General features: G+C 48.1%; 2 protein-coding genes across 10 annotated transcripts in view; one reads left to right on the top strand and one right to left on the bottom strand.

Annotated features, from left to right (window-relative positions):
* The window catches only part of LOC116943685 (gamma-aminobutyric acid receptor subunit beta-3-like), a 301,742-nt gene extending 293,819 nt beyond the window's left edge, over window positions 1–7,923 (bottom strand). For 2 of the 6 annotated variants that reach the window (XM_032956761.2, XM_032956763.2), the window contains exons 1-3: window positions 7,464–7,923; window positions 7,165–7,256; window positions 4,997–5,064 (exon numbers count right to left, since the gene is read on the bottom strand). In XM_032956761.2, coding sequence (XP_032812652.1) covers window positions 4,997–5,064; window positions 7,165–7,256; window positions 7,464–7,540 — 237 coding nt within the window. In that variant the 5' untranslated portion in view covers window positions 7,541–7,923. Of the gene's footprint in view, window positions 1–4,996; window positions 5,065–6,307; window positions 6,384–7,164; window positions 7,257–7,463 lie in introns of those variants that run through there. The other 4 variants (XM_076067894.1, XM_076067895.1, XM_032956764.2 and 1 more) reach the window with 4 other exon arrangements.
* A 109-nt stretch (window positions 7,924–8,032) lies between these two features.
* LOC116943684 (gamma-aminobutyric acid receptor subunit alpha-6-like) lies at window positions 8,033–27,045 on the top strand. 4 transcript variants are annotated; one of them, XM_032956756.2, is made up of 10 exons: window positions 8,033–8,357; window positions 10,762–10,891; window positions 14,261–14,391; window positions 15,240–15,307; window positions 15,469–15,689; window positions 16,705–16,787; window positions 16,939–17,082; window positions 17,213–17,365; window positions 19,886–20,145; window positions 25,058–27,045. In XM_032956756.2, exons 2-10 carry the CDS (start codon window positions 10,827–10,829, stop codon window positions 25,502–25,504), a joined length of 1,572 nt encoding a protein of 523 aa, XP_032812647.2. In that variant the 5' UTR covers window positions 8,033–8,357; window positions 10,762–10,826; the 3' UTR covers window positions 25,505–27,045. The 4 variants fall into 4 exon arrangements, with proteins under 4 accessions (XP_032812647.2, XP_032812651.2, XP_032812649.2 ...); XM_032956760.2 differs by lacking the exon at window positions 8,033–8,357 and adding an exon at window positions 8,365–8,853; XM_032956758.2 differs by lacking the exon at window positions 8,033–8,357 and adding an exon at window positions 9,808–10,302.
* Window positions 27,046–27,777: the final 732 nt, after the last annotated feature.

Below are 27,777 nucleotides of genomic sequence, written 5' to 3'. Positions count from 1 at the left end.
ACCACACCCATCACTCACACACACACACCGATCACCGTCACGCCCATCACACACACACCCATCACTGTCACACCCATCACACACACACTGATCACCGTAACACCCATCACACACACACACCCATTACCGTCACACCCATCACACACACACCGATCACTGCCACACCCATCACACACACACACACCCATCACCGTCACACCCATCACACATACACCGATCACCGTCACACCCATCACACACACACTCACCGATCACCGCCACACCCATCACACACACACACACCCATCACCGTCACACCCATCACACACTCACCGATTACCGTCACACCCATCACACACACACACAAACACCGATCACCGTTACACCCATCATACACACCGATCACCGTCACACCCATCACACACACACACAAACACCGATCACCGTCACACCCATCACACACACACCGATCACCTTCACACCCATCACACGCACCGATCACCGTCACACCCATCACAAACACCGATTACCGTCACACCCATCACACATACACACCGATCACCGTCACACCCACACCGATCACCACCACACCCATCACCGTCACACCCATCACACACACACACCCGGATCACCGTAACACCCATCACACACACACACCCATTACCGTCACACCCATCACACACACACACCGATCACCACCACACGCATCACACACACACACCCATCACCGTCACACACATCAAACACACACACCGATCACCGTCACACCCATCACACACACACCGATCACCGTCACACCCATCACACACACCCTGTCTGGCACACACGTCTCCATCACACGCGCACCCTCATCACACATACACACACCTCCGATTAGCACGGTTGGCTGCGTACCGTGCGAAAGAAGTTCAACATACAGTGAGGGAAAAAAGTATTTGATCCCCTGATGATTTTGTACGTTTGCCCACTGACAAAGAAATGATCAGTCTATAATTATAATGGTAGGTTTATTTGAACAGTGAGAGACAGAATAACAAGAACAAAATCCAGAAAAACGCATGTCAAAAATGTAAAATTTAGATTTAAAGCTTTCGTGACTGCAGGGATTCATGTTCTTGGTTTTTTCGGTAAAGTCACGTGGAAGGGAAACAATGAAATAAAATATTGCTGTGGTTTTCACACCTGATGATTGCTTGTGTTGCAGTCGAAACGTGTTTTATATTTTTATTATTTCATTGTTTCCCTTCAACGTGATTTTACCGAAAGAACCAATAATATGTAGAAAAGTGTTTAAAGTGTCTGGCTGCTATACATTTCCACTTGAAAAGCCACTTCGTTTCGCTATCATTTGCGTCGGGGTTACATCTTAAAATAGCCATATACAGTGAGGGAAAAAAGTATTTGATCCCCTGCTGATTTTGTACCTTTGCCCACTGACAAAGAAATGATCAGTCTATAATTTTAATGGTAGGTTTATTTGAACAGTGAGAGACAATAATAACAAAAAAATCCTGAAAAACGCATGTCAAAATTTTTTATTAATTGATTTGCATTTTAATGACGGAACTAAGTATTTGACTCCCTCTCAATCAGAAAGATTTCTGGCTCCCAGGTGTCTTTTATACAGGTAACGAGCTGAGAATAGGAGCACACTCTTAAAGGGAGTGCTCCTAATCTCAGCTTGTTACCTGTATAGAAGACACCTGTCCACAGAAGCAATCAATCAATCAGATTCCAAACTCTCCACCATGGCCAAGACCAAAGAGCTCTCTAAGGATGTCAGGGACATGATTGTAGACCTACACAAGGCTGGAATGGGCTACAAGACCTTTCCAGCCTTGTGTAGGTCTAGCTTGGTGAGGTGACAACAGTTGGTGCGATTATTCGCAAATGGAAGAAACACAAAAGAACTGTCAATCTCCCTCGGCCTGGGGCTAGATGCAAGATCTCACCTCGTGGAGTTGCAATGATCATGAGAACGGTGAGGAATCAGCCCAGAACTACACGGGAGGATCTTGTCAATGATCTCAAGGCAGCTGGGACCATAGTCACCAAGAAAACAATTGGTAACACACTACACCGTGAAGGACTGAAATCCTGCAGCGCCCGCAAGGTCCCCCTGCTCAAGAAAGCACATATACATGCCCGTCTGAAGTTTGCCAATGAACATCTGAATGATTCAGAGGACAACTGGGTGAAAGTGTTGTGGTCAGATGAGACCAAAATGGAGCTCTTTGGCATCAACTCAACTCGCCGTGTTTGGAGGAGGAGGAATGCTGCCTATGACCCCAAGAACACCATCCCCACCGTCAAACATGGTGGAAACATTATGCTTTGGGGGTGTTTTTCTGCTAAGGGGACAGGACAACTTCACCGCATCAAAGGGACGATGGACGGGGCTATGTACCGTCAAATATTGGGTGAGAACCTCCTTCCCTCAGCCAGGGCATTGAAAATGAGTCGTGGATGGGTATTCCAGCATGACAATGACCCAAAACACACGGCCAAGGCAACAAAGGAGTGGCTCAAGAAGAAGCACATTAAGGTCCTGGAGTGGCCTAGCCAGTCTCCAGACCTTAATCCCATAGAAAATCTGTGGAGGGAGCTGAAGGTTCGAGTTTCCAAACGTCAGCCGCGAAACCTTAATGACTTGGAGAAGATCTGCAAAGAGGAGTGGGACAAAATCCCTCCTGAGATGTGTGCAAACCTGGTGGCCAACTACAAGAAACGTCTGACCTCTGTGATTGCCAACAAGGGTTTTGCCACCAAGTACTAAGTCATGTTTTGCAGAGGGGATCATATACTATTTTTCCCTCACTGTACATACCTACATACACACGCACCCCCATCACACGCGCCTGCACATCACACACCCATCACACACACCCATTACACACACCTCCATCACACACGTCTATCAAACACATCACCATCACATAGACAAATACACCCCCATTACACACACCCCCTTCACACCCCCCCCCCTCCATAACGCACACACCATACCACCCATCACACAGACCTGAATCACACAAAGATGCAGATCCCTCATGTAGCTTTAACAAATCGTTGGAGACAGTGGTTTTAGCCAGCACATATGAAGGCCGGCACGCCTGCATTTGTCTCCCCAGTTATGATGTTTACACATCGCCCCGGGTAATCGTTTAGGGCTGAGTCGGCCTACGGGAGGCCCTGAATCGGTTCAAATATTCGTAACTGTTATTGGTCGTGAGTGGGAATCGAACTCGGGTTTTTCCCGCGAACCATCACACGGACATACACACACCCCGTTACGCACCTGCTGATAACGAGAGCTGTGAGATCTCAGTGTTGGGGGCGGCTGTGGTTGGAGCAACGCAATAAATGTGCTTGTAAAAAAAAAGAACGGTCTATTAAGACTTTTCCATCAAACAAAATCACATCCATCATCTGTGTCAGCACTTACTCCCCTGTCATCAGTTACTGTGTCACTTAGCAGTCAGCGCCTGACTCTCGAAGGCCGACATTGACCCGAAGAAAGGCGGACTTGATCCAACACAAGATACATTCGAACATTGGCCAGCGCCAGGGGTCACTGTGCCAAGTCCACAGTGGCTATGATGAGTAGACGTCGTCGGTTCTTACCATAGGAACGAGGAAATTCCATCACTGGCTGAGCGCTGTGTCGCCCTGCTCACACTTGGGAAAGGGGGCACTTTGGATGTGTCGCGTGTGTATGTGTGCGTGTATAGAGTATCTCACGGCCAACACCAGTGATGATTACCTTATCCGGTCATGGGCCTCCTCTAGCTCGAATCAGCCTCAAATGAGTATCTAGTGCAGTATGTAAACATCGTCACTGTGGTGCTGGCCACCCACTCCCCTGTGTACCGTGCCGGCCTTCACAGGTGCTCGCTAACATCACTTGCCCCAACAGTCTGTTAAGGCTTAACGGGCAGTCTTTGTTTTGCATCGAGTGTCTACTGCAACGTGGTCGTGTCCGTGTCGGAGTGCACCGTCTGTGAGGGCCAGACCAATACAAGTTACAAGCCAGCCACGTGTATGTTTTGCAGAGGAAACAATGCAAAATGCGATGAGTTTCACTTCATTGTAATTGTGGTACAGTATTGGCATTTTTTTTGTAGCAGATATAATTATTTTTTTAAAAATGTACATCATGACACGGTATTGGCAACGTTTGTTAAAAAAAAATCATGATTGTATTTTTTTTTTAATAACCGATTTTAATGATGAATGGCTTATACCCACGATTTTCAATGTATATACAAGTCTCCTTGAGACAGCAATATTCTTTGGGGAGGGTCCTATAATTATCATATGAACGCCCTTTATGTCTCCATGTAATCCTCGCTTAGGTTTGAGACTGGGTCATGCCACGTTTGGCGATTTCTTATTGAGTGACTGAATATGGTAGGAGAAACCCCATGTAGGCCAGGCATATGTAAAATCCACACAGATGGGTCAGGAACCTACTTGATGCACTGCCATCTCTTGCTCCCTCCACCGCTCAGCATGTTAGGAGATCATGCACAAACGTGATGTGTGTGTGTGTCATCCATTAACTGTTAACGACGTGTTTTGTTCGTGCAGACGCATCAAGGGGTCCAATCCACAAAATCGAATGGAAACAGCTCTGCTACACAGATATCTCGGATACCTTCATGATGATCTTTGTTGCGAGTACAGCACAATACTGCTGGCTCTGAAAAAGGTTTCTTCAACAAATCAGTAGCCCTAACCCTCCATCCCTAACCTCAACCCAATCCATACCCCCATCCCCACCCAGCCCTGCACGTCCCCTGTTTCCCGATGCATGGTACCGCGGTGCCCAAAACCAATGATGGTTGGTGGCAGCGGTGGTTTATTTTTCTCCGTGCGCTGCTTTCCATTCAGCTGCCACCACGGGCGTTCGTAAGTGGGTGAGTTGGTGCCCCTGTGACCCCCCCGCGGACGCCGCGCATCCGCCATGGGCGCCCCGCGTGTTATCCCGCCACTCGAAGTGCATCCGTGTAGTTACCATGTTGACTTCGGACACCATGTCGATGCTCGCGATGTCGATGCTCATCCCGACTGCCACGGGGGGCCCTGCGGACAAACAGTCACTTTGCACGGCTCTGCACAGTGAATTTCTGACACCACGCGAATTTCATGAGGCATTAAGGACAATGCTGACGATTGCAATCACACGGTTCCACATCGGTTCTATACGTTTGCATTTTAAACACAAATTATGCCAACTTCTTAGAACACACGAGACTCGTTTCAGTTCTATCACCAGTGATGCACGTGTAGGCCACTTGGATTCCACTACGATCCCGGTCGCCTAAGTTCAAATATGGAACAAGGAATCGAGATTTGCAGTTTATTGGACGCTCGCTGAAATGCCCCAGCATCTCAAAGCACCTTCTTACACCACATCTCATCTCAATAATTCCAATGCCCAGCTGTGGTTTTCTCCTTTTTATAGCCTAGGGGACCCCCTGATAACAGCTGTCCCTGAGCGGCACGAGGTGCCGTGGCACCAACCTACATGTGGGCATGTCTGCCAGCACGGGGGTCGATACTGCTCTTCGTTATTCAAATGAAGTATTTTGTAAAAAAATATTTTGGCAAATTTAAACCAGGACGCCTGCACACACGGCCTGCTAATTTTAGAATAACGTCACTGGATCTCTAATGCCCACTTTCATGTTATAGTTAACGGGTTGCATTAATCAGGGCGGCCAGGGTTCTTGAACCGCGGAACCTCTGCAACAAGCGGCGCCTCCCCGATACCTGACTGTAGACAACGCGAGCGGTCAAATGTCATCCGAACCTGGCATATGTTGGGGCCAAAGGAGCCTGGAATGAGCAGTGTGGCTGCCACGCTTTGTACACACGAGCCAGTATATGCGAGGCCCGCTGAGCTAGAGCCGTGCCTCCCAGGCAGCCCCACTGTGTGGCGGGGCGGCCCTGCCATTCCACTCCCCAGCAGGGGTTGTATGCTTCCAAAGCAGGCATAACTAGGGCTATTCATACACACTACTGGAGCATATATAATAGCTTTTACTCTGAACCTGCTGGGAAATCTATGCGAGGCTTTACCCGAATGTCCATTGTTCTTCAATGGACTATATACTGAGGCCTGTGACGTAATTTGCGAGCGCATGTCAAGGTATTATTTTAACCTTCGTTGGCAAGCGTAAACAACAATAGCAGCGCAAATGTTAAATAGTCCTCCGCTCCTTGTGAGAGACACGGGAAATGGGATCGTACCAGGCTATGTTACAGACAGCATACGTATCTAAGTACAGTGCACATAACAAAGGACTGATGCCAGTTGCCTTACAGGCGATGTGGTCTGTTGGGCATGTACAGTATGCCAGCGATGGTTCACACGACAATTCCACATTCTGAAGCCGGGCGCCAGACCGCACACGACCACTGCCGACTAATCCCCACACAGTGTTCGGGCCTGCGACCCCTTCTACTGACTCCAGAGTGATGAACGAATGACCTATCTTTGGCGCCTCCCGGTCGAGAATTGAACTTGGAATAATTTTGAACGCGAGTCGAAAGAACAGCGCCCACCCTCGCCGCGAGTATAACGCATGCACAGCAAGTGCGGCGATGCGTGCGTTGCATTCATAACGAAAACTCGCAGCACGGCCACGCGGTGTGAACGACCGTGCGCATGGCTGTCAGGGGCTCTGTGTGCATGATGCCGCCGCAGTCTGTTAGCGTCGCGTGTACCCCACAGCAATGAATGTAACGCGGCGAGGATGGTCTCGTTCGATGTTGCCTGTTGCGAGACGCCGCCAAAGAGTGAACCCCTCGGCGCAGACTGGTGCAGTAAAGCGGCACAGGCCGCCGTTGTATGCCGCTTCTCTCCCCGTGAGCCGTGTTCGCGTTGGGGAAGATGAGCGGGGGGACGGGACGAGAGAACGATCTTGCGGGGATCATTGCAATGCGCGCACACACGCAGCTGTGCGGCGGCTTTGCAGATATCGTAGAGTCTCCCCCCCCACCACCACAAACCAACCCAAAAAATAAATGCATCGAGACTATATAAGCGGGAATAGTAAATAAGCGACGACCGGATGGGTGCAATGGGCACGCGATTATCTATGAGAGCGGTGAGCCCAGGCCATGATTGCGTGTGCGCGAAGCGACCGCGGCAAAGAGATGCGCGATTTCAGACGTTACCTCCAAAATCCGGCCTCAGTCGAATGTCGTATCCTCTCAGCAGACTATCAACTGTGTCCTTCACAAACGACATGTTGTCTTGTTCATTCGCGCTGAGAATAAATAATAATAAAACTCACACAAACAGCCATCTTTTTAACATCGTCCCGATGTTCATTTCGCGCGTGCGTGCCGAGCTGCTGCACAATGTCGAATTGTGTAACGGCGTGGTTCATCGAATATATCTTTCTCGTCGCATTAACGCACACGACGGCGACTTACGAGCAAAATGAGCTGGAAAAAAAGCAAATGCGTTTTACCTATGCACGCAGCAGACCGCTGCAATTAGCAGAGGCAGCGACAACGACGCGAGGTTTTTTCTACCGACTTTGCCCATGTTTCGTGATGTTGTGCAGAGAGAGAAGAGAGAGAGAGGAGAGCTTTCCGCAGGCAGCCCCCCCTACACGTTGGTCAGCAGCAGGGCGACGGGCGGCGCACAGACAGACGACGAATGGGATCATGCGCACGCACACACACACACGCGCGCGGAGCAGGGGATGCGAGGAGGAGCGGGGATGATGATGAACAACAACGAGAAAACAGGCCGATGACGAGGAGAGGGAATGGAGTGGTTTGCGGGAATGCAACAAACACGGCGAGATGGAGACGGAGGCCCGGCGCAGAGTGTCCAATTGGCGGAGTTGTTGGGTAGATCCGCCAGTTGCTTCTCAAGACGAGCACAGGCGGCAGCGGCTCGTGTGTTTGGGCTCGGGTAGGGAGGACGGGGGTGGGGGTAGCGGGGAGGCGGCACTCAGCGATGGAGCGGATGGGATGTTGGTGGTGGTGGGGAGGAGCGGGGGGGGGGAGATGGAGCGGGGTTGAGTAGGAGGTGGTGAGATGCCCGGCTCAGCCGGTGCTGCGCGCACTCGCTCGGGCACACGCGCTTGCACCACGCACACGCGCGCACGCACGCACCACGCACACACACGTGCGCGCACACACGCACACACACGCATGCGCAGCAGCAGCAGCGCAGCCTCGCTGGCAGTCGTGCGCGCCGCTTAGCAGCAGAGCAGCACAGCGTGTCTGCTGCTGCATCTCGGAGCATGGCACGGCGGCAGCAGCAGCAGCAGCTCAGCCTCTGAGAGCCCGGATCCCCGGATCGAACCTGCACGTACAACCACCGCGGCTCGCCAGCGCTCATTCTCACATAGGCAAGTGCTCGTGCCTTTCGCGTGTCGGGTTTGCAATATCTTCTACTGTTCCTCCGTTTATAGGAGCGTTCTTTGAGGTTGAGTGTTTGTAGTAGAGGGTGTTTTTTGTTTGTTATCACGGTTGTTCAGTTGGAGCTTGCATTAACGCTCGCTTCGTGTGCGTGCATTGTGCACGAGTGCTGTGCGTGCGGCTAAACTTGCGTGCACTCGCTCTGTCGCACATACACACCGACACACGTGCACACACACAGGCATACAGGCAGACACACACACACGGGCAGACACACACACCTGAACACAAGTGCAGGCACGTGTTCTGTACACATGCGTGGGGTGTGTGTGTGTATGCAGACGCGGGCTGCACACGCACACGTGCATACACGTAAGAGCAGCAGCATTGTAAGTAGGATACCACACGCTGAGTGTGCCTGCTGGTGTGCGCGTCCGGCTGCAAGCCGGACACAGTGGGGAGCAGATAGCCCTGCGGTTGAAACAGGTGAAGAAGCTGTAAACGCCGGGACTGAGTTTAACACGTAGGCTATTGTGTTAGTGACGATTGCTCGGGCGTGATGCTCGGGCGAGGCGAGCCGTGATGCCATCCGGCACTGATGGACACCGCCGGCACGCTCATCCGAGCTCGGCGTGCACGGTAGTGGAGATGCGGCGTGCTCGCATCTCCACTACCGTGCTCGCGTATTCCACTACCGTGCTCGCATCTACACTACCGTGCTCGCGTATTCCACTACCGTGCTCGCGTCTCCACTACCGTGCTCGCGTATTCCACTACCGTGCTCGCGTCTACACTACCGTGCTCGCGTATTCCACTACCGTGCTCGCGTCTACACTACCGTGCTCGCATCTCCACTACCGTGCTCGCGTATTCCACTACCGTGCTCGCGTCTACACTACCGTGCTCGCGTATTCCACTACCGTGCTCGCATCTCCACTACCGTGCTCGCGTATTCCACTACCGTGCTCGCATCTACACTACCGTGCTCGCGTATTCCACTACCGTGCTCGCGTCTACACTACCGTGCTCGCGTATTCCACTACCGTGCTCGCATCTCCACTACCGTGCTCGCGTATTCCACTACCGTGCTCGCGTCTACACTACCGTGCTCGCGTATTCCACTACCGTGCTCGCGTCTCCACTGCCGCGCTACACGCTGCGTTCACACGGGGCCATGCCGGCTCGGTGCGAGAATATACAATCACGTGATGTGATCACCTTTGCTTCAGCAGTCGGAGCTGTCCACGCGGGATTGCCACCGGAGCCTGAAGGATTTGTGTAGCAATTGGGTAGTGAGTTTTCCTGTCGGCATGTCTACTTAGCTATTTATCGGGCTATTGTGTTATATATTTTTTTTTACATCGGTGGCGAACGTAAGATAACAATTGTTTTTTTTTTACACGAGGTGGTGCTACAATATTATTTAGAGGTAACAACAAAAACCCGTTCTTTTTGTTCTTGTTGTTGATAAATACGTGGTGTTCAATGCACAGTAATATCTAGGCGCATAAACCCAGGGGCTTTAGTTTGATGCCGAACTGAAGATGCTTTCCACACTCGATCAGAGCCCTAAATCGCCGCGTCCCTTATAGGCCAGCATGCATTGTTTGTTGGGTCATTTATATTTCATATTATGTTTGTGTGTGTGTTTGCGTATAAACGAGATCCTCTGGTAAGCAACGGCCAAGGCGCGCGCCGTGTCAAATTACGTCTGATTAACATCACGTCCCGTCGATATTCTTGCCTCGCGAGCAGCACTTGCTTGCTTGCTTGCTGCTATTGCTCCACGCTTTTACCGTCTATTTATACACATACACGCGCGGCAGTGCTGCGCCACACACGCGCGCACGCACTCCTCCTCGTGAGACACTCTCACCCCCCCTCCCGTCTCCTCGCCGCCTCTACCATTGCAACTAAGCCCAGCGCTGCAGACGTGTGAGTATTCGAGCCGCGGATTGCGATGGAGCCAGCGCGATTGAAGACCGCACGAGCCAATTGAACGCTAAGAATATATAATATACACGTAAAGAGGAACATGTATACACGCGCGACATTGTGTGTGCCAATGCGAGACATGCAGTCATTTAATTTTGGTTGTTAGACGTGCATGCCTAGAGAAAATACGTAAACGTATGATTTAAAGCTTCAGAGCATCTAAGCCTTCATTAAGATTATAGATATAGCTATCACTTAATGCCAAGGGGTTATGTCGAGCGCGTGACTCGTATTAATGGTAGGGAGAATATTATCTGGGCTAATAGACAAGTGAAAACACGCGCCGCTGGGAATTATTAAGCACGTCAAAGTGTATGTCCCCTACTCGTGTGTTGGATGAATCAGCTGTGCTGATGGATCGCTTCACGCGGCTTAACTAACTATTGTTCATTTCCACAGGCACCGAATAGTGTATCCGGCCGCATCAATTGAAAGCATCTATACATGGCTTAAACGGGCGAGGAATGTCAAGCAGGATGATACCCAGACATATGTGGCTTTATTTTCTTCTATGCTGCTGTGTCTTCTGGTGAGTGTCTTCGTATGTCGTGGATCGCCTGTGCCTCTTCTAGTACGAGCGCGCGCGTGTGTTAGCAGAGACGTGTTTATCGCATCATCATCATCATGCAAACGAGCGATCCATCACCATGCTGACGCCCAATGGCTAAAGCTGGGCTGTCACCGGGTTTTTACATACTGCCGTTATGAATCGCAGCTGCCACCATTCCGCAGCGATTGCGTGCCGGAGCGCGTAACGCCGTGGATCTGCGATCGCCGTACGCATGACAACCTCGCGGGTACTGCTGCGGTGCGGGGCAGCAGCCGAGCGGGTAGAGGCGATCGCCGCTATTCGCAGGCTCGATCGGGTTATTTAAGCAGAGCAGCGGGTTGGCCAATAAGCTGCCCAACCCCCACGGTGTTCGACTCTTTGTCGCTGCTGCCCCCCCCCCCCCCCATTGAATGTGAAGGGGAACTAGGAAAGTGCGCTGTCCGCTACTCAGCGTCGTTCAGGAGGCGTTCGCGCGCTCGTATCGTGCGCCCGATGTGGTCGAGCAAATATGCCACCGTGGTGCGGTCAGCTCGCGGCTGTCCTCGTGTGGGAGCTACGCCTGTCGGACTTTCCCTAGCCTGGAGGGGGGCCATGATAGAATCTGTACAAGCATCATCATCACGCAACGGCGTCTCTCCGTCATTGTTACCCGTCGATAGATTTGGCATTTAAAAATAGGGGTAAATGCTGCCGTTCGTGATGTGTCCGTGCACAATCGCGTCCTATTGAATGTTATAAGCAACGATGCGATCGCGTCGGGCCATTTTTAGCATGCAATTATTTTATATATTTATATATATACACACGCACCCAAACCCATAGCTCAAACCAGCAGCCATGTTAAGGTCTTCATTGATACAAAGACTGCTTGTGCCTTGGCCATTTCCCTTCATCATATCAATCACAAGTTCACGTCTGTAAATGACGAGAGTTACACTGGCGAATAAGAGCAGGCCGCAAAATCAAACGTAATTCACATCACGCAAAGGTGCGCATTGCACGTGCGACAGCTGTACGCCTTTTCCAGACACCAGCGGCCTTGGGTGGGTCTGGAGAAGGCCGACAGGTGAACGTGTGCAGCGAACACACGAGCGCTGTGAAGCACATGCGTAGCAACCTACGGGCAAAAAAACCCCCAAAATTGTGCGTGTGGCTCTGGCCGTTAGCAGCGGCGACCGCCGTCGCAGTTGAGTGAGAGACGCGGTGGTGGTGGGGGGGGGCTGTGCGGGTGGGGGGGGGGCATCCCCGCATCGCCACCAGGCAGCGGCGTAACAAGTGGTTCTGGGCTCACAGGGTAGATGGAGACCCTCTACGCATGGGGCTAAAGGAGGGCGGGTGATGCGCACAGCAAGTGGGGCGTTGTGTTTACAGCTAGGGGAGGACTTGAATCGCTGGCCCAAGCTCTCTTGAAACTTAGCCCATGGTTAAATCTTGACTTAAAGCTTTCGTGACTGCAGGAATTTATATTCTTTGGGTCTTTCGGCAAAGTCATGTAGATGGTTCAAAGAAAATAACAAAAAGTTTTGATCACAACACAAGCGATCGTCGTCTTTCCTCCTGATGACGATCGCTTGTGTTCTGATCGAAATGTCGTAGTTTTTTGTTATTTTCTTTGAACCATCTACGTAACTTTACCAAAAGACCCAAATAATTAGCCCATGGTATTTTTTGTTTTGTTTACGACGGGTGGTATTGACAATTGTGCGGCTCTTTTGTTGTTTCTGTTGCCTGTGCTTGTGCGCCACTGCCAACGCAGCATCACCAAATGAATGTGTTTCATTTCGTGGGCCCGTGGTCAGTTGTGGATGTTGTGTGTTCACACGCCCACGTGCATGTGTACACGTTCGTCGCTGCACACAGCAGCATATGTGCTTGGCTCCTGTACGCTGTTTTGCGTTTGCATTGCATCAAGGTGAGCGAGTGGCCTGTTTTCGCGTGTGAGTGGCCGATATATGCGCACGTGTGAACCATCTCTCCGCTCACTACCTGTCGGTGAGCTCCATGCAGCTTATGTATGCGGCGTATATGTGTGCAATAGGTGCGCCCGTGCCATACACGTGGCTTATATAGATATACTGTGCATGCGTTTGCTTGTATATATGGTATTGCGCGTAAGTGTATGCCATTTGGGTGTTCTGTATATACACGTATGCATATCATTTGTTCAATAATCTATGTACTCAAGTATGCGCGCACAGCATATAATTAGCATGCAGTCTATGTTGCACACTACATAGATTCACGGCAAATAATACTCAGCCTTTCATTCGACATACTTGCAGGCTTTCAAGGTCAATGTATCCCATTTCATGCTCTTAGCACTCATCAGTGAGCCATAATTGGTTCCAAAATTGCCAGAGAGTACGCCTGATTGTTAGAGGCTTGCACAGGCTAATTCGAGCAATGTTTGGCCCACTCAATGTAAAAAAAACATGCACTTGTGGCATTGTAGTAAGGTGGCCATTTAAAGACAGTGCACATTATGAACGCGAATGCAAGCTGAAGTTTTGATAGCTGGCGCGTTTAATAACAATGGGAGCATCTACGCGCTGTGCACCGAACAGCTGCGTGGAGTGGCCTATTCGCGTGCTCTGCGTGTGCATTTGGGAATGCACTCCGTAGCAACTGCCAGCACCGTCACTGGAACACGGCCACGATGACTATTAATGCCACAACGTGATGCCAAAGTAGCCAAGGCACATTTCATATGGAATAAAAAAAACGAAAACGTTGCGATGAACAAAGCTTCTCATTAATAGATGAACAGTCCATAAAAGCACGAATGAAGGAATCCTGTATTCAATAAGAGGCAGTGCCAATTGAGATAACTGTGTATAAACCTAACCATTTTCTGTAACCTACACACGAGTATAATAAATGCTCTGTTGATACTTGGTTGGCATTTGGTGCCTGAGTAACAATAGCCAAACAAAAGTCAACACGTTCTTCAATAACACTGCTTTAAAATGAAACCTATAGGCAACGTTTTGGGCAATGGCCCTGCTTCATAGCACATACATATTTATAAATTGTTAATGTGCTATGAAGGGCCATTGTCCGAAACGTTTCCTGTTATCAGTTTTATTTTTTTAAGGCCACAGTAATATACGCGAACGTCTTGCGTTTGCTTGTTATTCATACTCTGGTATATTTAGCCAGAGCAGAATGGCGATGTAGCCTGCCAATAAATCAACGTATAAGTGTGCCACATCTGAGAGCCTTGTGAAATATAATTGGATAGCATCTAACCGGCAAGTACATCTCTCGACGCACGTAGTCATGAGTTCAACTGCCACAGCTCACCGTGTGTAATACAATGCATAATCGTGTGCCTCTGTTGGGACACAGCATCTCATTGACAACATCAAGCAGTCCTCCTAATGGGAAGAAGGATGAGACGATCTACCCGGAAAACATAACGAAGATATTAGATCGACTCCTTGATGGATACGACAACAGGCTCCGGCCAGGCTTTGGCGGTAATATGCTCACATCACAATGATCTCATCAGGTTGCTGTCGTGCATTGGCCGCGGCTGCGTGGTGGATGACAATAGATCCAAGAATGGAATGCGCATTATACATTTGAATTAATTTTTAAATGGGGCAAGACGCCCTGGTCGTCGGTACACCGGTTCCGTTCTCGACAACGCGACTCCACAGAAACGTGCACAGCTAATCGCCATCAGTGTCCCCGTGATTGCCTACGCCCAGTAAAGCCTGCCTCGGCTGAGTCTCAAGACTCCATTTCAGGAGGACCCTGCCAAGTTTTGCAGTAGGGAGGCGGGGGGGCGATGTTGTCGGGTATATAATCGTAATTGAGTAATGTTAAGGTATTTTTGCAGCATTGGTATGCGTATCCAACATCAGTTACATTGTGTGGGGAGGAGAGGTAGCTTTGAGAGAAAACCAGAGAACCCAGAGGTAGCAACATGCAGAACCGGGGGAGAACATACAAACTCGACACGAAAAGGCATCGGAAATCAAACCCAGGTTATTTTTGCTGTGTGGCACGAGCTTTACCACTGCACCACTCTGCCACTAAAATATTCATTGGCGGTCGTGAGCCACGGGTGGGACTCCACGTTTCTGTTTGCAGGATCCTGTCTACCCATAAGTAGTGCAGGTTTGTCAGATGGATAGTTTACCCAGCTAGATAATGGGCAGAGTTATTAATTGAAATCCCTAGAAATTTACAATTCGTAGTCTGCTGCATTACCAACTGAACTCTTCAAGGTACTGTATAAAAGGAGCATAGATTTTTACGGATTGGGTCAACTAACTAAGTTCACGATTTTTAATGCCCTGTGTATTATATATGCGTGCAGGGCCGGTTACGGAGGTTAAAACTGACATCTACGTGACAAGCTTTGGACCTGTTTCAGATGTGGAAATGGTAAACGAAGCCTTTCTTTGCACGTGTGTGAACATTATGCTTTTGGGTTTGCACGCGTCGCATAAGATAATGCCGCTTTACAAAGTTAAATAATACAGGGCGCGTCTTGAAACGTTGCATAACCGATGCACTCTCAACCGTTGTTGGTTACCCGTTTTAAGGATTACACGATGGACGTGTTCTTTCGTCAAACGTGGGTCGACGAGCGGCTGAAGTTTGACGGGCCGATAGAAATCCTTCGCCTGAACAACCTGATGGTGAACAGGATATGGACCCCAGACACGTACTTTAGGAACGGGAAGAAGTCCATTGCGCACAACATGACGGCGCCGAACAAACTCTTCCGCATCATGCAGAACGGAACTGTGCTCTACACCATGAGGTGAGTCGAGTCATCCGCGGGGAGGGGGGCGGTGGGGTGGGTGTGTTTTCATCTCAAGAGTTGATTTTGATGCGCGATGGATGGAGGACGTCATTCACGCACGTGATGCTGCCGCACGAATACCTCCGTCCCTTCGTGCGTTTCGGACATGCCGGCGATACATTTGCCTCCGCGTGCATGAGTGTAAAGAGAAACTCTGTGCGAAACAAGCATTTCACTTTAGTTACATTGTCGATGCACATTAACAGCGAATTCGTTTGGATATCTCTCCAGCTCTGCAGAATCTCCGATTCCTATTGGCGCAGAATCTCCCGCATCTGCGACCCATCTCCGTGCGTTTATCACATCTTGATAGCACTAATAAACGTCTATCCGATGAGGAATCCCTAAACACCTCACCCAGAAACTCAAAATCATCCAGAGAAAGCCACCATCATAATTATCACCTGTACCCATAAATCAGACCGCATCAGTGGTGCACCTGGTAAAAGTGCAGCCCTGCAATTCCTCACTCATGTCACTGCTAGTGGAAGGCCTCCCTGCAGTTATGGCTGGTGACTGCATGGATATTGCGCTCCATTCAGTAGTGGCAGCTATGCTGTATTCGTAAGGAGCACGTGAACGGTAAAGACTCGCGCAGTCAATCTGGGTCAACGTACCCCTGTGCATACTCTTCGCTCGTGTTTGACAAAAGCTCGTCTCCATTAGTGGTCCTGAGCCAGTCATGAAACCACCCACTTTGCTCTTGCTAGGGGTACAGTATCAATCACGCTGCTTGCGAATGCTCAAAACGTCAAAGTGCCTCAGCAGGCAACCCATCTCTGAGTGGCTTCCACCGCTGGCTTGCCAGAAAGCGGTTCCCAATTTTATTTACCGCAGAGGGATGATGATGATGATGAGCTGAGTCAACCTTTGACCAGGATTTGAACTCACCACCTTAAATTAATGGAGGCTCTCAAACCACTTATGCGTGCGTACTGTATGTGTGTTCTACGCTTGTGTTTTCTTGATACAGGCTGACGATAAACGCTGAATGCCCAATGAGACTCATGGATTTTCCAATGGATGGCCATACTTGCCCACTGAAGTTTGGGAGTTGTGAGTGTTTTTTTTTAATTCACACGTTAATTTTAAACTATTATAATCAATGTGCCAACAGCCGTGTCATTAATTTGCTTCCACATCAATCACAGCAATACATGTGCCCGTGCTATGCATTGGGTAAATAACCGGTATTATGTATCGACAGATGCCTACCCCAAAAGTGAAATCATTTACAGTTGGACCAAAGGTGCTAACAATTCTGTGGAGGTCCCGCAAGAATCTTCGAGCTTGCTACAGTATGACCTAACAGGGCACAACGTCTCAAGCGAAGAACTCAAATCGAAAATCGGTAACGCCCGAGTTCCACTTATCAATGGCGCATCCACTGGCTTGCATGGTGACTGATTGAAGATTGCGTATTGTTACCACGCGATCGTGCGCTTGCGGCATTAATGGATTCTTTGTGTTCCACCTTGCAGGAGATTATGTCGTTATGACCGTGTCCTTTTACCTGAAGAGAAAAATGGGATATTTCATAGTTCAAACGTACATACCGTGCATCATGACGGTCATTCTCTCCCAAGTGTCCTTTTGGATAAACAAGGAGTCTGTGCCTGCCAGGACGGTGTTTGGTAAATCGCTTTTGTAAATTCGAATTTACTCCTCTTGCCATTGCATCCTCTTATCACTCTCCTAAACATGCCTGTTTTATTATATATCAGCATGGAACACAGCCATACCGAGGTGTTCATAATGTACTTAATATAACAGCAACGTGCATGCAGATAACGCAATATTTGCGCAAAACTAGGATGTCATGAATGTGCTGCGTAAGAAGCATCTTTGACGCCACCCATTGACTGATATCGTGATAGTACACGTGTCAATCTTGACACCGTGAGGCGAGTTGTGTGCGTGAGTCATTTGTGGCCATATAATTGCAACTTGAAACAAACAAAACCTTGAATCCGATAAACAATTGAAACGTATTTACTCAATACAATACAATAGAGTGTATTCAATACAATACCTATTATAGCAAGCGCCACTATGCACAATTTACACAGTAAACTATCCGCGCAGCAAAGCAATCGAATGTTATATTCTTAGTTTTTTCGGTAAAGTCACGTTGAAGAGAAACAACAAAATAACAAAATATATATAAAACAATAAAAAAGATTTCACGACGTTTCGACCATAACTCAAACGGTCATCATCAGGTGTGTCGGTTTGCATAAATTTATTTTTAAAACGGCACATTTATTTATTTATAAAAAAAAACCGTTGGCGTCACGCGCAGCGATTGGCAGTTTGCCCAGGACTAGTCCATCTATTTTTTTTATATTTTGTTATTTTGTTGTTTCTCTTCAACGTGACTTTACCGAAAAAACTAAGAATATGAATTACTGCAGTCACGAAAGCTTTAAATCAAAATTCAATCGAATGTTGTTTACATCCTGTATTTGAAGTATATCACTATGGGTGGGGGTTCTACAGTGTAGCAGTAAAACCCAATGTTGTTCTGTAATATGCTCCCACGTCTATTCTGCCCCCCCCCCCACCCTGCCTCCAACCCCCACTGGTCGGCATAGGTGAAGAATAGTCTAATAACCCCCCCCCGACTATAGCACATGTATTATGCGGGGGGGGAGGAGTGGTGGCACAGTGGTTAGTGCACTGCACACTCTGACTTGGGCGGTCCGAGTCAGACTCCTGGCCATGGTCGTGATATCGGCACCAGTCCAAACCACAGCCCTCTATCACTCCGGTACCGAGCAGCGTGGTGAAGAATCCTTCAGCCCCCCACAGCCGGCAGAAACCAAGATGCCTTTATCCACCAGTGGGTTGCCAAAGACTGTATATTGCATTATTCACTGTGGAATTAGCAACATGAAGGCCCTATTTGGAAAATGTGCAAAACATTTTATTTAGCGGCATCAAAATATACGTGGCTATTTTATTGCAGCTGTTATTTTAAATACGGAGTAACTTGCAGGACCCAACACAATTCACCAGTCACGAGTGTATGATGGATGTTGGCTGTGTATCTCTACTATGTTTGTTCTGCGTATATTGTATATAATCAGGAATTACGGAACACATTTAGTGACACAATTTGAGCCAGTCTTCCAATTCAAATCGGTGAAAACTCCATCACAACAGAGACAACAATACGTGCATGTATGTGCCTTATGCAGTCCTCCAGCCCTGTGTTGGATGGCCGCATGTTTTCAACTTGTGGAGTTGGTTATGTAAAAACGAAGAAAACGGCCACACATGCAGTGCTCTTGAGCTGGTGGTCTGCATAAGGCCGAGCGAGAGCTTTTGTACCGTGCAGTGCACATCTCACTCTCGTAGTCTTCATCCAAAACTTAGTTTTGTGCTGAATTCATCGAGACAAGCCCAGCTAATCGTTCTTTAGTCGACATGCACTCTCCCGGTGGCGGATCTAAAACTCGTTTTATAACATTGTAGGACCCTGCATGAATATAAAAACAATACAAGTTGTTTGGTAAATATCCATAACGTTCCGATTTGTGGGGTCTCAAGGTGGGATGGGTGGGAGTCAACACCCCCACTCTTGCCCCCCCCACAATCTGCCAATGCCCTCCCTAGTTTGGTGCTTCTCGAGTGTGGGCACAGTCCAAGTAAAAAAATAAAACATTGAAGGATGCCACAACAGCAACAAAACCACGTCGTGGCGTCGTGTACTTATCCCGGCGAGGGGCGCAAGAGTCATCATCACGCTCATAGATGAGGCTACACTGCAGGGAGAGCCACCAAGACGCCAATATGGGGTAGCGTGATTGAGGCACGGGGCGATCGCATACCTGTCAGCCCATACGGGTTACCCCGTATGCTTGTGCAGGGAAATTGAGTTTTCAGTTCGATGTGGCATAGAGCCGTTTCAATATGGGCAAAACAAGTGTCTGTTTGTTTGTGTTTCTCCCTTGTGATGGGACTTTGTAGGATGAACGATGAGATTTATAAGGGGCACGGGGTGACCAATAAAGTCCGAATTTCTCTGTAATATGGTAGGGCACTGATAAGGGGTTGACAGGTATGCGATCGGTAAGAAAAAGTTCGCGCAAAGAAATAAACAATCAAACAACGCTTATACCAATAACCAGCTTTGCCCTCGCGGTGTGCAGGCATCACCACCGTGCTCACGATGACCACGCAGAGCATCAGCGCGCGCGGCTCGCTGCCCAAGGTCTCGTACGCCACGGCCATGGACTGGTTCATCGCAGTGAGCTTCGCCTTCGTCTTCTCGGCGCTCATCGAGTTCGCGGCGGTCAATTACTTCACCAACCAGCAGGCGGAGCGTGCCAAGAAGAAGGCGGCCAAGTTGGTGGCCTACCAGAAGCTCCAGGCCAGCATGGCCGAGCCGGTCAAGGACGAAGTTGTGACGGTAAAACAGAAAACTGTCGCAGGCCACGAGGCACCAAGGCGTTAGCTGCACGTAGGCGGGTGGTGCTTGCGTTTCGCGCAGCACAAACACAGGAAAACTTTCTTGCTAGGCATTTTTATTTATTTATTTTACCAGGTAAAAGGCCCCACTGAGTTGTATATCTATTTATTTTGTCTTAAGAAGCGATCTGGCCACCGCAAATGATACCTCGACGAAGTGGCATATCGTCATGTGAAAATGTACAGCAGCCACATACTTTAAACGTGATGTTGATTCTAAAGGTAGAGGGGAAAATCGTAGGACATGGAGAAAAATCCATGCGACCATGAAGAGACATGCAAACTCCAAATATACAGGAGCCATGGTCGGGATCGAATCCATCAATTCATGCATAACAGGCGAGGTAGTTAACATCTCGCCACCATGGCGCCCAAGATCCCCCATATGGTCCCTTACATACTTGGGGTAAGTGCTGTTAGCGAGCAGCACCTATGAAGGCCGGCACGACACACGAAGGGGTGGGGGGGGCAGCACCACGCCCGGCCGCCTTTGTCTCCCCAGTGGGCGATGTTTACACACCACACCAGATACTCATTTGAGGCTGAGTCGACCTAAGGGAGGCGCAGATCCAGTTGGTGGCCGTGAGCAGGAATCGAACTCTGGTTGCAGGGTTTGAAGCCCAGCGCCGCTGCACCACCTCCCCCTGCTAGGTGCTGTGCACCACCTCCTGTGTGGCACCTGTAATCTTTGCGTGACCCGTAAACCCCACTTGCTATAAACTGGACTCTAGGTGTTTATCTCCACACCCATATTTCTGTGGGTTAGACAAAGTGCAGCGAAGTAAAATACACTCAAATAATTGGCAGAGTTTTGAATAATTTCAGAGAATTGTGCAGAAAGTATTAAGTACGTTGAGTCGGAACGGCTCCGAGCAACATAATTATGGGACCTTTTTGCCAGTATCAAAGTATGAAAGTACCTTTTGCAAGGAATCAAGTTTGCATTCGCCAAAAGTACGTGTGGTTAATGCGAAATTGATTGCTTGAAAAAGGTTTATATTTGGTGGTTTAACATCTTCACGCCTATTTTGTTGCCAGAAAGGATAAAGCCTTTTCTTATTTTTTCAACAGAATTATCACAGAAGAAACAGAAATGCTTTTCCTCCCCCCTTTTAATGAAGTGTTATCGACCAAAGAGGTCGACCAACTTGCTTTTCCTGGCCTTGTCTGTGTTATTTTAATAGACTTTTATTGGGTCGCTGTGTCAATAAGAGTGCAATTTATCTTTATTAGAGTTTTAAATCAGAACAAAGAGCTATGCAGGCCATAAGTAGCATACATCAGGCAATAGAATAAACACTCAACCACATGTGATTACATTCGGGTAGTTTTAAACACATAAGGGCCTTGAGTAGAAAATACTTAAGAGTTCCCCATAGGCAAAGTTTTTTTCATATATACTGCAAGGTATGTAAAAATCCAAATGCTTAAATATATACATCCACAAAGTACAATATTTCGGTGGCCCTGTTTTTAATTGCATTAAGAGCACATTGACGGTATTTTTGTCTTTTACAATGAAGACCAGAATAATCCATCCAACTATTGTGGAACACAAATCCATCCGTAAAGCTGTCACTGGATATTTAATGTCCGCTATACGGCATATGGCACGCTATGGCGTTACCTTGTGTCATTAATCATGATTACCTCGTGCAAGCCTGCATACAACACCACACATCTTCACAAATGGTGTTCGCGCATCTGCCAGTCATCTCGGTCCATTAACCAATAACGCATAGGTCTGTACCACGACCTCCTTGTCAGTGGGATTTCACCACCCAACGTACCTTTAATGTACACCTAGTTAGGCATAATCATCGTATCGACGTTACCATAACTTCATGGTGACTGTAGGCTTTTGCTGTGGTCTACATGGTTTCACCAGTAATTGTTACGAGTAATCACCAAATGAACTGCTAATTGTACTCTTTGGTTCTATTGGGTAAAGTCACGTAGGCAAAAAAATAAAATAACAATGACTTTACCCAATAGAACCAAAGAGTATGGATCCTTGCAGTCACGAACGCTTTAAATCTAGAACTGCTAATTGGTTTATCTATCCATGTGCATCTTATGGGAACCCCTAAATCTCAAGGTTTAGCTGCTGGCCAATACTTCCCTTGAGTTTTCATTATTGACATGCTAATTTCTCACATTCATATCACTAGCCCCGCCCACTTCGTTTATGACCCTTGGGCTACACCCATGTTAAACCTTGAAAACAGTCTGCCTCAGCAGATGTCCCTCTCTTTGTTTTCCTCCTGATGATGATCGCTTGTGTTGTGATCGAAACGTCATAGTTTTTTGTTATTTTTTTGTTATTTTCTTTGAACCTATCTACGTGACTTTACCGAAAGACCCAAAGAATATTACAATTTTCGTTTCGCCTCTGCCGTACATCACACGTGCTTCTGCCTAATTGGAATAGCATTGGACAAAGCAACCTGTGTGTGTGCGCGTGTGCTTATGCCAACATGTAGAATATTTCTACCTTTACACTTTGGTCCGAAACGTGTAATTCCCAAGGTAGCTTCAATCATGGCAGTGCTCGCACGGAGACCGCTTTCAGTGACATTGCTGTGGAAGTCGCTTCGTTGGGCACTCTCCCTCGACGCCACGGGTCTCATGACAAGCGTGAACGATTGCCGATGCGCAAACCGTGTCACTATTGAATGGCCATCTGCCCCACGCTCATATATTAACACTGGCATATTAGGGCTTCGGATTACCAGGAACTGCAGATGTTAGTTTTTAATAAACCTCCTAATTAATAACTTATGAATAACAGTGTTTTGCACAAACTGAATCTCAGTCTCCTAGCTTACACGGGCCGCAGGGCTATGGACGTCACTGATTGAGCCCACGTGGGTAACGTGTCACAACCTCATTTGTGAAAGGCGATGGTATGAGGTCCCCAGACGCAAGCTGGTTTTCCTTGTCATCCAGTCAACAAGAGTGCCAAATGGTGCTTGCCCGACGCACAACAAAACAGTGCATAATTTATACTAAAAGATAAAGTGAGGACAGGCAGTGAGGCATTACGCAGTTGCCCATCCTGCCCGTGGCCTAGCATGTCTGGCACGAGCCGAGGTGCAAGGAATCTAAATGGGGCCCCCAGTCCAATTTTCTCCCCCAACCCACCCCCTGCTTGACGTCAGGGCGCTGGGCCCTGTGGACACTCCCTTCGTCTCACAAAGCCCGATCTGTGTGCGTGACAAGAAGAGACATCTCCACAGAGGTGCAGATTCGTAGTTTTATGATGATGATTACGAAGTTGATAGCAATTATGATGATGATGCTCCTGCAGCTCATTATGATCCACCAACCCACTTCTTGAATCCCAATCTCACGGGAAGCAGCGACCGCTTGCCTACAGATTTTTCTCACAGATGCATCACTTGTCTCGATTTAAAAACTGATTTCTTTAGAGCTACATTTTGTGTTTAGTTTGTAGTCCTGGCCCCGCTCCTCCGATTATCACGGTTGGCTACGTACGGGGCGAAAAAAGGTTAAAGTTCAACATACAACAATGAGAGTGAAACGTCATCATCAGGGGATGGCCGCGTGGCACGCGTTGTGGCTACAGATCTCCGTGTCGCACCGCACGCAGTCATCGCCATGCTCACACCATTTGGCTCCGAGATTTTTTATTATTTTTTATATTTGTTCTGAATGCTCTTTTGTTTTGGATGGCTTTTATGGCTTACCCACAATTCCACGTACTCGAGTCTGGCGTTACAAGTTTGTCTTACCATATTCTGGGAAACCTCACAAAAGACGCCCAAACTTCAAATTTCAAATGTAGTTATAAATTAACGTCAAGAATAACAGCTTCCTCTCTATATAACGTTGGTTTCTATTGTGTTAATATCTTACAATGTGAACGTTTGACAATAATTTAAAATAAAAAAGACAAAAAAGTATTATTAAATGTAAGGCTAAATTTTTTTAAACATAATAATAAAATTTAAGTCTATTTAAAAAATCCGTAAGATAGTTACATTTTATGTTGGTGCGGCCTTGGAATATTATTGTATGAGCAGCTCATTTTTTGCCATTGCAGTTCCCAATGGTGTTGGTAATCTCACGCCTGAATATACATTGACCGCCGCACATTGTAAAATCAAGTATGTAAAATGTTTTGTCGTGAAGTTAATCCATCCAGAAGATGATGTGGTAGAGGGGTTCCAAGTTCCAATCCTAGTTTGGGGGTCAACTCAGCCCATAGTTCAAAGAACCGTCACCTCGACGTGGCAACGCTGCATTGGCCGTGGTGCACAAACACAGTCAGCACAAAACACATTCATCGATAATGCCATGGCCTTAAAAGGAACATTATCTCACATGCGACGTTTCAGGCAGTGGTATTTATGCCACAGCACATAGAAATGCTAGAGACATTGAGTGGATAAGAGACTGCACTTCACATCGTGGCATCTCAAAATGATTACATTTTAAAATCTCTCATGATGGAACATTTTTAAATCGGCATATGAATAGTCGCACTCTTAGTAGCTCTTGAACAACAAACAGACTCTAAAATAATAATAAAAAATGCAAAGAAAAACTCATTTGTTTTAAGAGTCAAATTATAAAATGTTTCTGGCACATTATATTATGGGTAGATTTGTTGTCGTAATGCATTCCTGGGCCCAATATCCATTTCGTTGGAGGTCCAGTGTAGAAACTCACCCCCCCCTCCAGTCAAGTGGGGGGGGGGGGGGTGGGAGAGTCATCGTGAGTGTGGGCTATGCCAGAACGGCCAACGGCCGACCGATTGCCGATAATATAATCTAACCGCGTGCCGTCCACTTGTCTCTGTCGCGTTCTTGCCCTTGCGCCTCGGGCAGAGCGCCAACATCTCGGAGACCCACTGCAACCTGAAGAAGCGGGTCAACTCGGCGGCCGCGTCCCGCGTGGACCTGTTCGCGCGCCACCCGCTCGCCTCGCCTGACACGGCGAGCCTGGCGAGCCGCTGCTCGGGCGCCAGCCCCCTGCCACGTTCGCCGCAGCGTGCGGCCTCCACACAGACCCCGGCCGGGACGTCCGGCCAGCAGCAGCAGCAGCAGCAGCGGCCGGCGTCGTCCTCGAACCCTGGGGCGTCCGACGCGGGCAAAGCCTCCGCGCCCGTGGCGCCGGCTCCCCCCGCGCCGCCCCCGCCGCCCCCCTCTGCCGGCACGAGCAAGATAGACATGTACGCGCGGATCCTCTTCCCCGTGTCGTTCGCGGTCTTCAACATGGTCTACTGGGTGGTCTATCTGTCCAAGGACACCATGGAGAGGCCCGACGACAAGTGATGCTCCGCGACTTTGGAAGAGGGACAAAGAGATGGGCACCGAGGCCCCTTGCAGCCTCAGCGAGCTGCAACCCCACTCCACTGCACTGCACACGAACGACACTTGCAGCCGTGAGCACCGCGCGACTGGTTTATAACACACAGGAGAAGAAGCACTTTTTTTTGTCCCGTGCAGTATAAGTCGCACTGGCCTCTGGCTGAGCTTGCAAGTGGATTCACTTCGTGGAGGTTGCCAAAGACACTGCAATAAAGAAGGGCGCAGCAGCAGCTGCGGGAACCACGGTGGGGTGGGCAACACGCGTGCCCGCGTGCCGTCTAGAGCAGTTTGTTCAGTGTTGCAATAATGAAACATCGCATCATATATAGGTATTCTTTAAGGACCTTTCTTCTATTTTTTATGTTGGGATTCTATTTTTTATTATATTCTTAAAGTCTTGGGCCCTCTTCAGAAATGTGTGTCTTGTTGCTTCCCTCGAATGAAAAAAAAATGGCATGCTGCTACAATACCTTCCATATGCGTTTTGTACAGTTTGTAAAAAAAAACACAAAAATTATATAGAGTGTGTAATTATAATAATCCATTGTGCAAGTGGAGTTTACATTCCAGTGTTTTATACACTGCAGTCTCACGTACACGACTCACTCGTCAAACTATAATAACAACACAGATGAGGAAGCTGTTCTATCGGCTGGATCAATGAGATAATAACGTGTATTTTATTGTATAATCGACAATAAAATTTAGGGACTTTTCGCATCATCATTGGCCTTTTGTAATACTCGATGTATATCACAGCGTATATGGTATACGAAGCCACTTTGGTATAATGATAATAATAATGGTGGTGGTGGTGGGTTGTAAATGTACGGTCACAAAGGGTCCCTCTTGGGTGGCTATTGTGACGTGACCAGTGTGAATGTTTTAATCAAATCGTCGAGCACACCCACCGGCGTCTCCGTTGGCTAGGCGACACGATGGCAAACCGTGCCGGAAGGTGAAAGCCAAGGTAAACGAGAAATGAAAACCGCGAGTTCGATGTCACGTAATGATATTCACCCATAGTGACTTCAAAACCAAACCGTGTGATCAGAAGTCATTGAAATGGGCATAAACGTTTAAGTACTTTCAAACATATACGGAGTATGTATGGGTTTATCTGAAGCACTCTATTTAAAATGATACTCTTTTAAATAAATTGTGAGCTTTACAATTTTCTGCAAGTGTCTCTTCATTACCATTTGCACACATTTGGTTCATGCTCATGAAGAGCAATGGTATTGCCGTATTTAATTCTGTAAAAAAAGGACGCTATTGTATTGACAATACTCTTTAAATGTTCCATTTCCTTCCCTCAATTTCAACATGACATTATTATTTTTTTGTAGAAAACTTGCACATGTGCGTGACGTCACCAAGGAGTGGAGTTCAGTAGCACGCTTTTCGGCAGTTGAGACAGTGGATATACAATACGGTTATAGTTACTAAAAGGTAATGTTTGTTGTTGCTCCCGAATTTGTTTAATAAAGACCTAAATTGTATAATGACTCATTTACTTCAATTTACTTATTTACGACACCTTCCTGAGCCACAAGCACCTTGAACCGCATAATTACTACGATGCCGAGATAAAAGTGAAAGAGACGATCCGTCGGGAGTTGAGATAGACCCAGGAGTGAAAGAGAGAAAGTCCCACCTTTAGAGAACCACACGGTAGGCGCCTTTAGCGTGCCGCGTCCATGCTCCGTTGCTGCGGCTCGTCTGCTCCACCGTTCAGCCGCCTTCAGCAACCACATCTTCATGCTCCACAATCGCGCCATCCCTGAGCTCTGACACTGCACACTCCGACGTAATGGCACATTTAGGTTTAAAAGTCTCGTGCCGCTCCCTTTGTTGCTTCAACAAACGTGACGACGTCGACATCTCCTAAATTGCAGAGACGGACCCTGTGTTCACCAGCGTGGTGAGCAGATACGGGAAATGGCAAACATAGACAGACAACTGCGTCTCCGGACACACTGGCAGTTCTTCACGGCCACTGATAGATGCAATGAGATGATGATTATGGATGTGATCAACCGCATCAAGTCAGGATCGATAAACTACCAGGTGACGCTCGACTTGAATCAAGTCATCCCGGAGCTCTCTGGTGAAGAAATGAGCCATCAGCATTGGAATGATGTCTGAAAAACTCGCGCTACAGTCGGCTCGATCGCATGCAATGGAAGCTGCACTCATCCGGTATCTGATGCGTGCATACGACATCTAGTCACAGT

This window comes from Petromyzon marinus, chromosome 18 (assembly GCF_048934315.1).
Source record: "Petromyzon marinus isolate PM22_M1 ecotype Great Lakes invasive population chromosome 18, UKy_Petmar_22M1.pri1.0, whole genome shotgun sequence".
In the NCBI taxonomy this organism is placed as follows: domain Eukaryota; kingdom Metazoa; phylum Chordata; class Hyperoartia; order Petromyzontiformes; family Petromyzontidae; genus Petromyzon; species Petromyzon marinus.
The sequence above is the reverse complement of the archived record's forward strand: the minus strand, read 5'-3'. Positions and strand labels throughout refer to the sequence as shown.

Bases quoted from the DNA above. Each gene is read 5' to 3' on its own strand.
- LOC116943684 (XM_032956756.2), top strand. From the start codon at position 10,827: ATGTCAAGCAGGATGATACCCAGACATATGTGGCTTTATTTTCTTCTA. The intron at 14,392-15,239 runs GTAATATGCTCA...ATATGCGTGCAG, and splicing joins GCTCCGGCCAGGCTTTGGCG to GGCCGGTTACGGAGGTTAAA. The intron at 16,788-16,938 runs GTGAGTGTTTTT...ATGTATCGACAG, and splicing joins CCCACTGAAGTTTGGGAGTT to ATGCCTACCCCAAAAGTGAA.